At 47.6% G+C, this 11,993-nt stretch overlaps 1 protein-coding gene across 2 annotated transcripts; it reads left to right on the top strand.

The window, feature by feature from the left end:
- The first annotated feature begins 206 nt into the window (after positions 1-206).
- Positions 207-11,682, top strand: Smim20 (small integral membrane protein 20). 2 transcript variants are annotated; one of them, NM_001134639.2, is given in 3 exon segments: positions 305-515; positions 10,077-10,133; positions 11,046-11,682. In NM_001134639.2, coding segments are annotated over 3 exon segments (210 nt in total). In that variant the 5' UTR covers positions 305-400; the 3' UTR covers positions 11,084-11,682.
- The last annotated feature ends 311 nt before the right edge of the window (positions 11,683-11,993 follow it).

Raw genomic sequence — 11,993 nt, 5'->3', positions numbered from 1 at the left:
AGGTGGTAATTGGAGCAGAGAAGGAAGGACGCAGACCCGAGGCGAGTAAGAGGTCAAAAGGGGGCTCGAGAAAGGAGTGTAGCCAAATTTGTGACTGCACGGGCCACCCAGTGTCTCGCCCTCCACGCAGTCAGCCTGAGGCGAGGAGGCGGGGCTCGGTTTGAGTCTCCGCCCCATGCCTCGCCCTTCCTAGAAGACCCCGCCCTCAGATGATCCCGCCCCACTGCGAGGAGTCTTTCAGCCCAGGCCCCGCCTCCGAGCCCAGAAACTCCGCCCTGCACCCAAATCCCGGAAGCGAGAGTTGCTCCGCCTCTTCCGAGCCGGGTCGCGACCTTGAGGCTGGGAGTCGGGTTTCGGAGCGTGCCGGGCCTTCGCCCGCCCTGCAGCCCCCTTTCTCACCATGGCCGCGGCCCGGAACCTGCGCACCGCGCTCATATTCGGAGGCTTCATCTCTATGGTCGGAGCCGCCTTCTACCCTATCTACTTCCGGCCCCTTCTGCGGCTGGAAGAATACCGTGAGTGACCTCTGACCCCGCGCAGTGGCTGCTCCCAGCGCTACCCCGAAGTCTTTAAGCCCCTACCCTAACTGTTCAAGGAGTACTGAGGAAGGAGGTGGACTTAGGAGTGAGGCTACCCAGGGTCCAGGCTCGCCCAGTGCAGCCCGGTGATCTCGGACAAGTGGCCCCACCTCCGACCTTCAATGTTAAGAGTCTAAATAATCAGTTGCAGGATCAGCCACAGAACTGGAGCATCTTAGGGGTCACAGAGGTGATGTGTATGAAAGCAGCCTGCACACAGCAGGTCAACACTAACACTAGTTCACACACAGTTACTATATACTGAATATTTAATGTGTCAGGTTAGTCATATATCGAATCATTGAATTTGCACAGCCTTCCCTTGAGGTAGGTACTACCCATTTTACAGATGGAGGTCACACAGCTAGTAAGTGGTGGGGGAAATGTTCCAACCCAGTCTTCTGCCTGCAGAGCCCTCCCCTCCATTCACCCAGGCTGAGATGGTACTTTAGTGGGAGCCTTGATCATCCTGAGTTGAAAGGTGTTTTTATGGTGCATCATTGCCGTCCCCTAAGATGTCTTGGAGCGGAAATATTTCAAAGCTAAACTGTTAACCTGGGTTTTGAGTTTTTCCTCAAATCGTTTTTTTAGATTCTGCTGGTTTCCTTCGTTTTAAGCTGGTTGCTCACATGACAATGGTGAATGCCGGGGGAGTCATTTTTTTCCTTAATCATTCAGGTCCTATCATTCTAAAAGCCAAACTCTCCTTCCTGGAGACCTATACCTCAGCAAGGATTAGCACTTTGATACATCTGAAGCCATCTGTCAGAGAGGAGAGATGAGGCATTAGAGGATCATTTTGTTCTCCAGGAACCTGAACCATCTTGAAGATGAAGAGGGCCAGCCCAGCCCCCTGGGGAATATTAGCCGGAGCTGAAGCTTGGCGGTTTGACGCTTCATGTAAATGCTCTGACCATCTCTAGTGCTGTAGCACTTGGGTTCCAGAGGCAAAGCAGTTTCAAGTACACACACGAATCCCCTGGCAGCAGCTTTTTACCAGCTCAGACTGAGACGGTCTCTGTGCTTCCTGCCTACAAGTCCTTCTGCATACCCCGTGTGTGGAAGGAACATGGGCTGTGTAGGGTCCTGCAGAATTCGTCTCCATCCTTTTCCCTTGCTGGGTCCATGCCCCGGGCTATTTTATTACAGCTTCTAGAGTTGGACTCGAGACAGAAAGATCTGCTGTGGGTTCCCTTCGAAAACTCCCAGTTCTGAAAACGGGTATGGTTCTTAGCCAGTGTGCTATCTATCTGGAGTTGGTTTTGCTTGTCACAGCTAAGGGACAGAAGGGGAGGTGAGTAGGTTATTAGTATCTACTAGATAGGATCCAGGATAAATTTTCCATGATGCACAGAAGTCACCTGTGAGGAAGCATCAAAGGGTGAGGGCTGCCCAGCTCTTAATCAGTGAGTCAAGAGGAGACATGGCTTCCAGGAATACTCCCCAGTCTTTGGCTGACCAAGTTGCTTTAGACGGGCAGGTCAGGCTCCAAGGCTGTCCATACCCGCTTACCTTTTAGCTTATTAAAATAATTCAGCCAACTTTAACCAAAAGTTGTAACTAAATCTTTCAAGAAAGTCATACTAAACAGCTAATTTTTATCTGAAGTTAATTTTTAACACCCTTCCAAGCACTTCAACTCTACCAAGCCATTTAGTGCTCATAATAACCCTTTGTGGTAGCTGTTAGCTGAATGACATATAGACAGGGTATTTCCTCACTCTGAACCTTGCCCCCCCCCCCAGCCCCCTAGGCTGTGGTGATGGTGTTTACTGAACTGAATTTACAGGCTTAGGGTGAATTAAGTAGAGCATTACTTGTAGAAGTCTCTAGTATAGTCTCATATGAGGAATTGTACAAAAAGCACTTTTAAAAGAGGGCTTTGGTGAGGGACGAGCTATAAGCAGTTGTGTGCCTAAGGCCAGCGACCCAGCCCTAAGCATGTCCAGCTGGCTCAACGTATGCTCAGGAACTGGGAGCCTGCTGTGCAGGTGAGCTTCTCAGCCCATTTCAATCCTCAGTATTTATAGTATTTCACTGCTTTCCTTTCATATACTCAGCCTGGATTTTAGCTGTCACTTGGGTCTGGTACAGTTTAGATGTGGGGCAGAGCTGGGCTGACCCCAGTCTCTTCCCCTGCCACCCTTCTCACTCCGTCCTGGCCATGTGCATCTTGTGTAGTGTTTTAGCCCAAGCATTCTCTGCCCCTTTACTCACTAACATCACTGTTTTATCTTTACTCACCAACTCTTCGTCTTTCCCATGCGCCCCTCGTGCTTTTCTTGTGTGCATTATTATTTTCTTTTTCTTAAAGCTGAAAAGAAATGTGTGCTGTTGAGAGGGTGGATGTATGGCAGCTTATGTGTGTCAATTTCGGAGGACAACTCTGGAGTCATTTCTCCCCTGTTTTAACATAGGCTGTGGGGGTTGGATTTAGGTCATTGGGCTTGCATGGTAAGTGCTTTACCGGCTGAGCTGTCTTGCTGGCCCCGGTTGAGGTCTTTCTGAAATACACCTGGTACTAGTTCTTTGGTGAGAATTTGTAATAGGAACCTGTTTTGGTTTGTTAGGAAATGTGGAGCCCTCTGGGTCGTTGGCACTGGTTCTGCCATTTGTCCTTCAAGGGCAGTCATCTGGCTTGCTTAATTAAAACCCTGCAGTTACCCACTGCTATCCTCAGAGTCCAGCCAGTGGAGGTTATTGAAGTATTTTAACAAGGTGACTAGATTCACTGTGGGCCAGCTTCAGTACCACTGTGGGGAAGAGGGACCTGAGGGGGAAGAAAGAGGCAGAAAGATTGGTAATGAAAAGCACTCTCATTTTTTGGCATCAGGAAATGGTACCTAGCCTATATCAGAACACTTAAGGGACTGGGACTGGTACACAAGGACGTGTGACTGATGAGCCTTGTCTTACTGTTCTGTCGCTGTAAAGAGACACCATGGCCATGGCGACTCTTTTGAAAGAAAGCATTTAATTGGAACTTGATGACAATTTCAGAAATCTAGTCCATTTTTGTTGTGGCAGGGAACATGGCAGCACACAGACAGATATGGTGTTGAAGAAGTAGCTAAGAGTTCTACATCTGGATCTGTAGGCAGCAGGAAGGAAAGCCACTGAGCCTGGCTTGGACTTTTGAAACCTCAGTACCCTCCCCCTAGAGGTGTGTGCCACACCTACTCCAACAAGGCCACACCTCCTAATTCTTTCAAATAGTGCCACCTTCTGGTGACCAAGCACTTAATGGCTCCCATCTCCCTAACTCCTGTAACTAGAAGGTGGTCCTGGTGATGGTGACAGCCAATTGGAAGTCAGCAGTTTAAGGGATGAGAATGAATAGGTACCATTTTGGACAACTGGAGGGTTGGGCAGTGTGCACTGAAGCTTTGGCCTGTGATCCAGGATAGGAAGACATAGTGAGTGCCTAGAACACCAGCATGGGAAGGGCTGATAAGTGGTCAGCAGGGAAAAGCCCTCAGAGGAGTCTCAGGTGGAGTGGACACAGAGAGGCTTAAAGTTAAGAGATCCCCCATAGCATCAGGAAGACAGCTCTTCATAGAAGGGATGTGGCCTCCAGCTAGGTTGCTTAGAAATAGTAGAGATGAGTGGAAGTATCCATTAGACTATGAAAGAGATGATAAAAATAAACATGGTTAATGCTTTCAGTGGTTTGAACAAGAAGTGAGCAAGAAGATTGCTACAGATCACAGAGTAAGTGAATGGTCTGTTAAATGGACGTGTCTATTGGTAGGAGCACGGCCACCCTTGAAACAGGCTGAGGGACTAAGAGTAGTCTTGCTTCTTGCTTTTAGTTTGGGCTGGGAGCCATGGGAACACCAGGAGAGTCCAGTAAATTGAAGTGCTGGAGAGAGGCCAGTCTATAGAGGAAGGTATCCATAGGCTCCAGAGCTCAGGGAGACACGGCCTTGGGCAGTCAAAGCACCTGTTCCCACAACGTAGAAAGGATAGGTATGGATGCGGGAACACGTGGTCCTGGCATGGTGAGGTGTGCATAGTAGGTCACAGCTTCTGTTGTCTGACACAGGATGGCAATCCCTCTCTGTAAGTGAAGTACATTGTCCAAGTGTTATCTTCTAACTGCCCTCTGATGAGGCTGATGAGAGGGCTCACCAGCTACTCACTGCCAAACCTGCTGACCCAAGTTTGATGCTGCATGGTAGAAGGAAAGAACCACAGGGTGTCAGGGAGAGTCCAGCAGCTTTCAGGTAGAGAGCTGTCCTACCTCATTCATAGGGAGAATAAACATCATATGGAATGCTTACGAGAAGGGTTTGTATTAATATAAGTAGTGATTCAGTAGCCCAGGGAGAGGTGGTTCTCGTCAGTGCTGAGGTGGGCAGTCCGTCCTGGAATGCTCTTTGCTGGGCTCCTGTGACTCTCCCTCCCCCTGAGCTGTTGGTTTGCTTCTGCCCTCGGCTGCGTTTTAATTCCCCCATGCCTCTGACCACCCTGTATACATTTGTTATTCATTCAGATCTGGCTGTTCCAGTGAGTGGGCCACAGTTCTTAGTGTCAGGTCCCTCAGGCCAGCCTGCTTGTGGGGAGTTAGGGCCGGGCAGAGAGTGTAGGACTGAGTAGGCCCCATGATTTCCGCTCCAGTAGGATAAGCTCCAGTAGACAGCGGGAATGAGAAGGAAGACTCCCTGTCAAACAGAGCAAAAGAGAGCCCAGTGATAGCTATGCAGCAGACCACTGTGACAAATGTGTCTTAGTGCACTTCCTTTTGACATTGAACGTGATCTTTAGCTCTCCCACTGACTTGTCAAGACTTGAGTAACAGTTGTTCACTGGAGTGAGATCAAGGTCAATCCATCCACGATAGCTCAAGTCCTGTTCTAATTCTTGGGGAGGTAGCAGTTAGCCTTGGGGCCTGATGGTCTGAAACCACAGTTCTGCTGTGCTTCTGGAGGGAGCCCCGGCATTGCTTTTTCTCTTTCTTCCTCTTGCCTGCTGGTGGGGTTTGTCTGAGTACTTAGTGGATCATACCTTGAAGCCTGACATGTCTTTATATCCTACAAGCAGTCCAGTTCAGAGTCTGGCTCTGTAAAAATAGCATGTATTTCGGGCATCCAACTCAAATAATGAAGTAGGATGGAGTAAGAGCTTTTTTTTTTTTTTTTTTTTGTTTGTTTTCTTTTTTATCTTGATCTTTCCTACTTTTAGTTCGATAGACAGAAATACAACATCATGGGTTGTTACCAGAAAGGCCAGACTCATTTGTTCTTGACATTGGCCTTGTCCAGTGTCACTGCATGATAATTGCTGGGTGGACACAGATCCTGACTTCCTGACCTCGTCCACTTAATGCCCTGTCAGGGTGCCTGTAAGAAAGTGAAGTTACAGAGCGACAGGGTGAATGGTTACATGGGTGAGCTGGAGGAGACCTGATTCTCCTGCTTCTCGCCTGTGTTCTCTCTGCTGTGCCTTGCTGCCCCCAGTTGAAATTGTATTGTATATCTGATAGAATGAGATTACCAGAAATCACTTGATGTGCAAAATGCCTTTCTTGTAAGGGCATTTCCCCTATCACATCCCAGGTACTTAGAATATGCTTTTCACACCATTCACCATGTAATTGAGCAGAATGCAGAGACAGGCTGAAGTCCTGTTTCCTAACTGGCCCTTTACAGCTCTCTGAATCCAGTCTGCTTTTGATGAGTGTAGATGTGTTTACAGTACAAAGAGCAGTGATGGAAGTGGCCACTAGTCTCCAGCTCAGGTGAGCTGCAACAGTGGTGTGGCCCACACCAACAGTTCCCTCACTGCCCACTCTGAAATGGTACCTTTGATCTCAGCCATCTGTTTCCCACTGTGGTTCTGTCCTCCTAGCCAGCTGCTTCACAAACCTGCTATTCCATGTCTGGTGCCCCACCCCCATCCCCTGCCAGCTTCTTCACACCTGTTATCCCATGTCCGGTGGACCCCCATCCTCTGCCAGCTGCTTTACACCTGCTATTCCATGTCTGGTGTCCCCCATCCTCTGCCAGCTGCTTCTCACCTGCTCTCCCATGTCTGGTGCCCCCCCACCCTCTGCTAGCTGCTTCACACCTGCTATCCCATGTCCGGTGGACCCCCATCCTCTGCCAGCTGCTTCACACCTGCTATTCCATGTCTGGTGTCCCCCCATCCCCTGCCAGCTGCTTCACACCTGCTATTCCATGTCTGGTGTCCCCCCCCATCTCCTGCCAGCTGCTTCACACCTGCTATTCCATGTCTGGTGGCCCCCCATCCCCTGCCAGCTGCTTCACACTTGCTCCTACAGCTGTTTGTTCTCCTCAGTCTGAGTTTCAGTCACCATTCTGTCCCTGTGTCCTCTTGGATTTATGACCATTTGGTATCCCTGGTCACTGTTTCCCACTTGGTGTTTGTAGTTCCCAGCTGCTCCAGTGCACTTTGGGTTCTGGACTCTCCTGTAAATGGACTGCAGAGCCTAGGTGGCAGCAGCAGAATGGAACTGCCAAGGAAGTCCTTACATCTGACCAGCTATTTGTGAACAGGTAGACACTTGAACAGCCATCCTGGAATGGCAGTGTGTTGTTGGACTTTCTTATCTGGCTCTTTTGCAGTTGCACTTTTTTTTTTTAATTAAGAGAAAGCTCAAGTGACAGAAAAGATCCAAGGATAGAAGCACAAACCTTCGTGTCCTTCACCTGGGTTTGCTGGTCGTTAACAGCCACCGCGTTTGCTCTCCTTCCACACTCACTAGATTGCAGTCATCACCATTATTTTGTGAGCCATTTAAAAGTAGGTTGAAGGCATTATGAGCTTTTATTCCTAGGTACTTGAGCCTGTTTTTGCTAAGAACAGGGACATTCTTTTACCTAATCACAGTATAGTTACGAATTCAGGAAATTTAATATTGATACAGCACAGCTGTCTAGTACAGAGACCATATCCAAATGTTGCCATTTGTCCCAATTACGCCAGGTTGTGACTTGCCTTTTCTTTGACTGCCGATTGTGGAAGGAGATGGAGAGGGAAATGAGGTCTGGCTTTTCTCTGCAGGCTTGCCTGCTGGTGCTTCATTAGAGCATCCTCAGAAAAACACTTGGGAGTCTGCGTTTGTATGATGGTCAGGGTTAAATACAGTACCAGGTCCCACAACAGATTTATCTCCCACTGCAAACCTTTGCTCATTCTCAGACTTAAAGTTAGGAAGATTCTTTTACTACCACACAAAGTCAGCCTACCTGCATGTATAAACAGCTTTAATAACATTCCATGGCCCTTTGACTAGAGAGAACTATCCTGTTAAAACTACAAATCAAATCTCAGCCTTAGCACCAGGGGGCAGAGTTGAGCTTGCTGGGATCCTGGAGTGGGGAATTTTCTAACTCTGGGTCTGCAGTTGGGTTTTAGGCATTTTACATGCAAACTTGCTCACTCCTCAAGTCAGTAGTTAGCTTATTTGCCCACATAACTAAAGCTTCCTGCTGCCTCCCCTGTTTCCGTGAGGTTCATAGATGTTTGCTGTTCCTCCAGTGACAATGAAATAGAAACCTGTCAGCTTCATCAAGAAGACTATGTTAAATCCTGAAAGACTGGTTTCTGTTTTCCCATTAGCAGATTCTGCATTCTCAAATAAAGTGTCTTTGTGTGATCTTCTGAATTTCCATAAGACTTTCTTGGCCTCGGAGTATTTATTAAAACATTAGTGGATCAGAGAAGCAAGTGGATTTAGACAGGAGCTAATACCGGTTATCAGTCGTCAGGAATAGTTTAGCTTGCCTGTCCAGGCCAAGCCACTGAGGTGGCTGCATCAGGGCCCAGATTATGAGGAGCTTATAGCCTACGTAGAACAAATCTCGAGCCGTCCAGCCTCATTAGCAATTAGCAGGAAGGTGTGGAGACAGGGATTCCTCACTCAGATGGGTCTTCACTGCATGACAAGGTCGCAGCACAATTAGGCATTCTGTCCCTACCACCCAGCTAGCAGCTTCCACCCAGGGCTGCCTGGCAGTCTGCCAGCATCTTGGACTCTGCAGTGGTACCTGCTTCTTAGAGAATGGGTTTGGTACATTAGGATGGCCAAGTTTCTTTTGTCTGCGCATCTAGAATGCTTCATAACAATTATTTTTCAAACTTTACTTCTTCCTGCCTTCACAATAGTAGAGATTTCTTAGGTCTGAAAAAATCTATTTTTGTTCTTGGCAAGACTCACGACAGTGTGATGTTTTTCGGGCTGGGCACTAAGTACTAGTTTGAGACATCCATACTTTGAAACTTCCCTGTCGATATTGTGGGGCTCTGGTCTGCAGAGTGTGATGTCTTCTAGAATGAGAACACACCTGTGTTGTTACGTGTCATTGTCCCCTTGACTTAGAGAAGGTCTGTTGGCATGTGCAGGTCCATAACATAGGTGCGCGGTTAACCTGCTAGTTGGAGAGAGGCACTGTGAACCCACTAGGCCAGTGGAAATAGGTAGCCCACTGGGACTTGTCTTCTCCTTGTCGGTAGAAGTAGACATCAAGATTCCCACAGCCCCATCACCCGATAAAGTTAGTATTGATGATAAAGTTAGTATTGGTAACACTATCAGGTAAGTCATTTAGGACTGACTTTCTGTTTCAACACCAGTTTGAAGGAAGTTTGGTGACTATCAGAGTTGGTGGAACCCTGTTCCTGTTCTTGCCGCAGGCCTGTGAAGGAGGCAGACTGACCTAATAGCAATGAGAGCTGAGAGTGGCTGTAAGAGGCAGTCGGTCTATTAAAACAAAAGCCTGATTACTGCATTTAATCACTGCAACTTAGGAGTCAACATCCTTGGCACCCGTCTTTCTTCTAAAAAGCCACCATTTGTCAAGACACTTAAGATAATAATTCTTTGTTGTCACAGGCTTCAGGTTTCTTCCAAACCACTTAGAAAGATGTGATGGAGAACTTGAAGCCCACACTCATAAAATGCTTGATTTCTCCTGGCCTCTGCCTGTTGTGCATCTCCAGAGTGCCAGGCTTAGCTGCTGCAGCTACAGCAAGCTCACTAATTGGCACGGCACCTGCAATCAATTAGGGAAGCTTCAATTACCCAAACCAAAGCCACCCACCCAAAGATTAATTTTCTGCTCTATTTCCTATCAAAAACATAGCATATTTAGCTTGGAGTCCAGTCCTTCAGTGGAGTGTTTTTAGCCACCGTTTTCCTGATAACTGTGCCTGTCCCTTCTTTGCAGCAGCGCTCCCCTTGTAATGTCGTCACACCCACCAGCTCTTCAAAACTGTTCTTTCTGTTGTGCGTGTCCTTTCTAAAATGCTGAGATCACAGGGAAAAGATGTTGGTTGAGAGCTTTTTGTTTGAAGTGTGGCTTTTTTTTTTATGTCTAGGATCTATTTTCTACAACCTAAAAGCTTTAAGCAATGACATCCCTGAATTGAATCACACTCCAAAATACGCCTTGTAATTGGCCCATGTAAATAGAAAAAAAAAAAAAATGCCCACACCTCCTTTCTAAAGAGTGTTTGTTCTGTTGTGTTTCTCAGAGAAGGAGCAGGCTGTAAATCGAGCTGGTATCGTCCAGGAAGATGTGCAGCCACCAGGTAAACTTAAAAATTCCAGACGATCCCTTCTGGGACACGTGGCATGAGTGTTTGCTTTGCTGTGGATTGGGGGTGGTTTTTCTCTCTGGAACCTGATATTGTTTATGATAGTTCCTGTCTTGTCAGGGCTATCCAAGACTTCATGCTAACATTTCAATACCTAGTACTTTTCACAGGATTTCTGGGTCCCTCTTTTATACTTGGTAAGTGGACATAAAATATAATTAAGTATGCAGCAGATCACCTGCTTTGCAGCCGCCCATCCCAAGCACTCTGTAAATACCACCCTCATGGGCAGATAGTGTTTATGGGTGAGCTTTGCTCTGGGATTCAGTTTCCTACAGAAGTTCTCAAAGCTGCCATCAGGGTTAAGTGGGATGTGCCTTTCTGATTATGAGAGGTTTTCTAACTTATTAACCAAACTTCTGGGGTTGGGAATTTAGCTCAGTGGTAGAGTGCTTGCCTAGAAAGTGCAAGGCCCTGGGTTTGGTCCTCAGCTCCGAAAAAGGGAAAGAAAAAACAAACAAAAACAAACAAATAAAACCAAACTTCTGCAGTCTGGGGGTCTAGGGTAGGTCCATTTCTTCCTGGTAGGGAATAGTTCCTAAGCCTTTAAAAACCCTTGGGGTTGGGGATTTGGCACAGTGGAAGAGCACTTGCCTAGTAAGCGCAAGGCCCTGGGTTCGGTCCCCAGCTCCGAAAAAAAGAAAAGAAAAAAAAAAAAAAACCCTCATAGCTGCCGTGGCTGCCTTGTCGCAGGGTTGCAGTGGCTACTCTCACCCATCTCAGGGTCTCAGCCCATGGAAATTGCATGGCTCAGCTTCCACATCATCCTGTTTGTGTGGGATCAAGGGGGTGTGCTCAGTCATTTAACAATGAATTCTGATGGGGCATTTGTGTTTCTATCCATAGGGTTGAAAGTGTGGTCTGATCCGTTTGGCAGGAAATGAGGCTGTCAGCAAGTCTGATGAGGAAAGTGGACATCTTCATCCTGTGCACTCTGCAGTGAGGACAATAGATGGCTCACTGTGGCAGCCTGGCTGAGAGGGAACTCTCATGCTGCTAGCCAGAGCCCTTGTGATAGAGACTGTGTGCAAAGACAGTGCTTCCCTTAACTCCCTGGAGAACCTGAACAGATGACACCATTAAGAAGTACCTTGTGGCTCCATTGACTTTGCAGGAGCAGAGCCAGCCTGCAAGGCTGTTTGCGGATCTGCAGCTCATGCAGTCTTTATCACGTCCCAGCTGAGATGTGAACACCAGCAACCTGTGGCTCAAGGCCCTCGGCTGCTTTGACACCTTCTGAATAAGCGATTTTAGTGCAGATGGCCCAGCCACACTGCCTCCAATGGCTCTTTGAGGATGTTTCGATTGATAAAGCTGTTTGAAAACAGGATCCTTGGCACTGTTCAGGAATGTATACTGCTCAGCTTAACCATCTCATCGAAAGTCACCGTGTGTGGAAGTAAATAGAAGCAAGTCACTCTAGACTGTACCACACACAGTTGAATCCTGCGTGAGCCTGCAGATATTAAAATGGTTTCTCTTAGTTTGCTGTTGTATACTGTTTGTGTGTTTGTGTGTGTGTGTGTGTGTGTGTGTGTGTGTGTGTGTGGTGTGTGTGGTGTTGGTGTGTGGTGTGTGTGTGGTGTGTGTGTGTGGTGTGTGTGTGTGTGTGGTGTGTGTATGTGTGATGTGTGGTGTGTGTGTGTGTGTGTGTGTGTGTGGTGTGTGTGTGTGGTGTGTGTGTGTGGTGTGTGTGTGTGTTTTATTTAGGTGGGTGGTGTTTGTTTGCTTTGGCTTTTGTTTTTTGAGATACTCTGTCAGAACCTTGAACTCCCAGAGATCCACCTGTCATTG

This window comes from Rattus norvegicus, chromosome 14 (genome assembly GCF_036323735.1).
Source record: "Rattus norvegicus strain BN/NHsdMcwi chromosome 14, GRCr8, whole genome shotgun sequence".
Classification (NCBI taxonomy): Eukaryota; Metazoa; Chordata; class Mammalia; order Rodentia; family Muridae; genus Rattus; species Rattus norvegicus.
The sequence above is the reverse complement of the archived record's forward strand: the minus strand, read 5'-3'. Positions and strand labels throughout refer to the sequence as shown.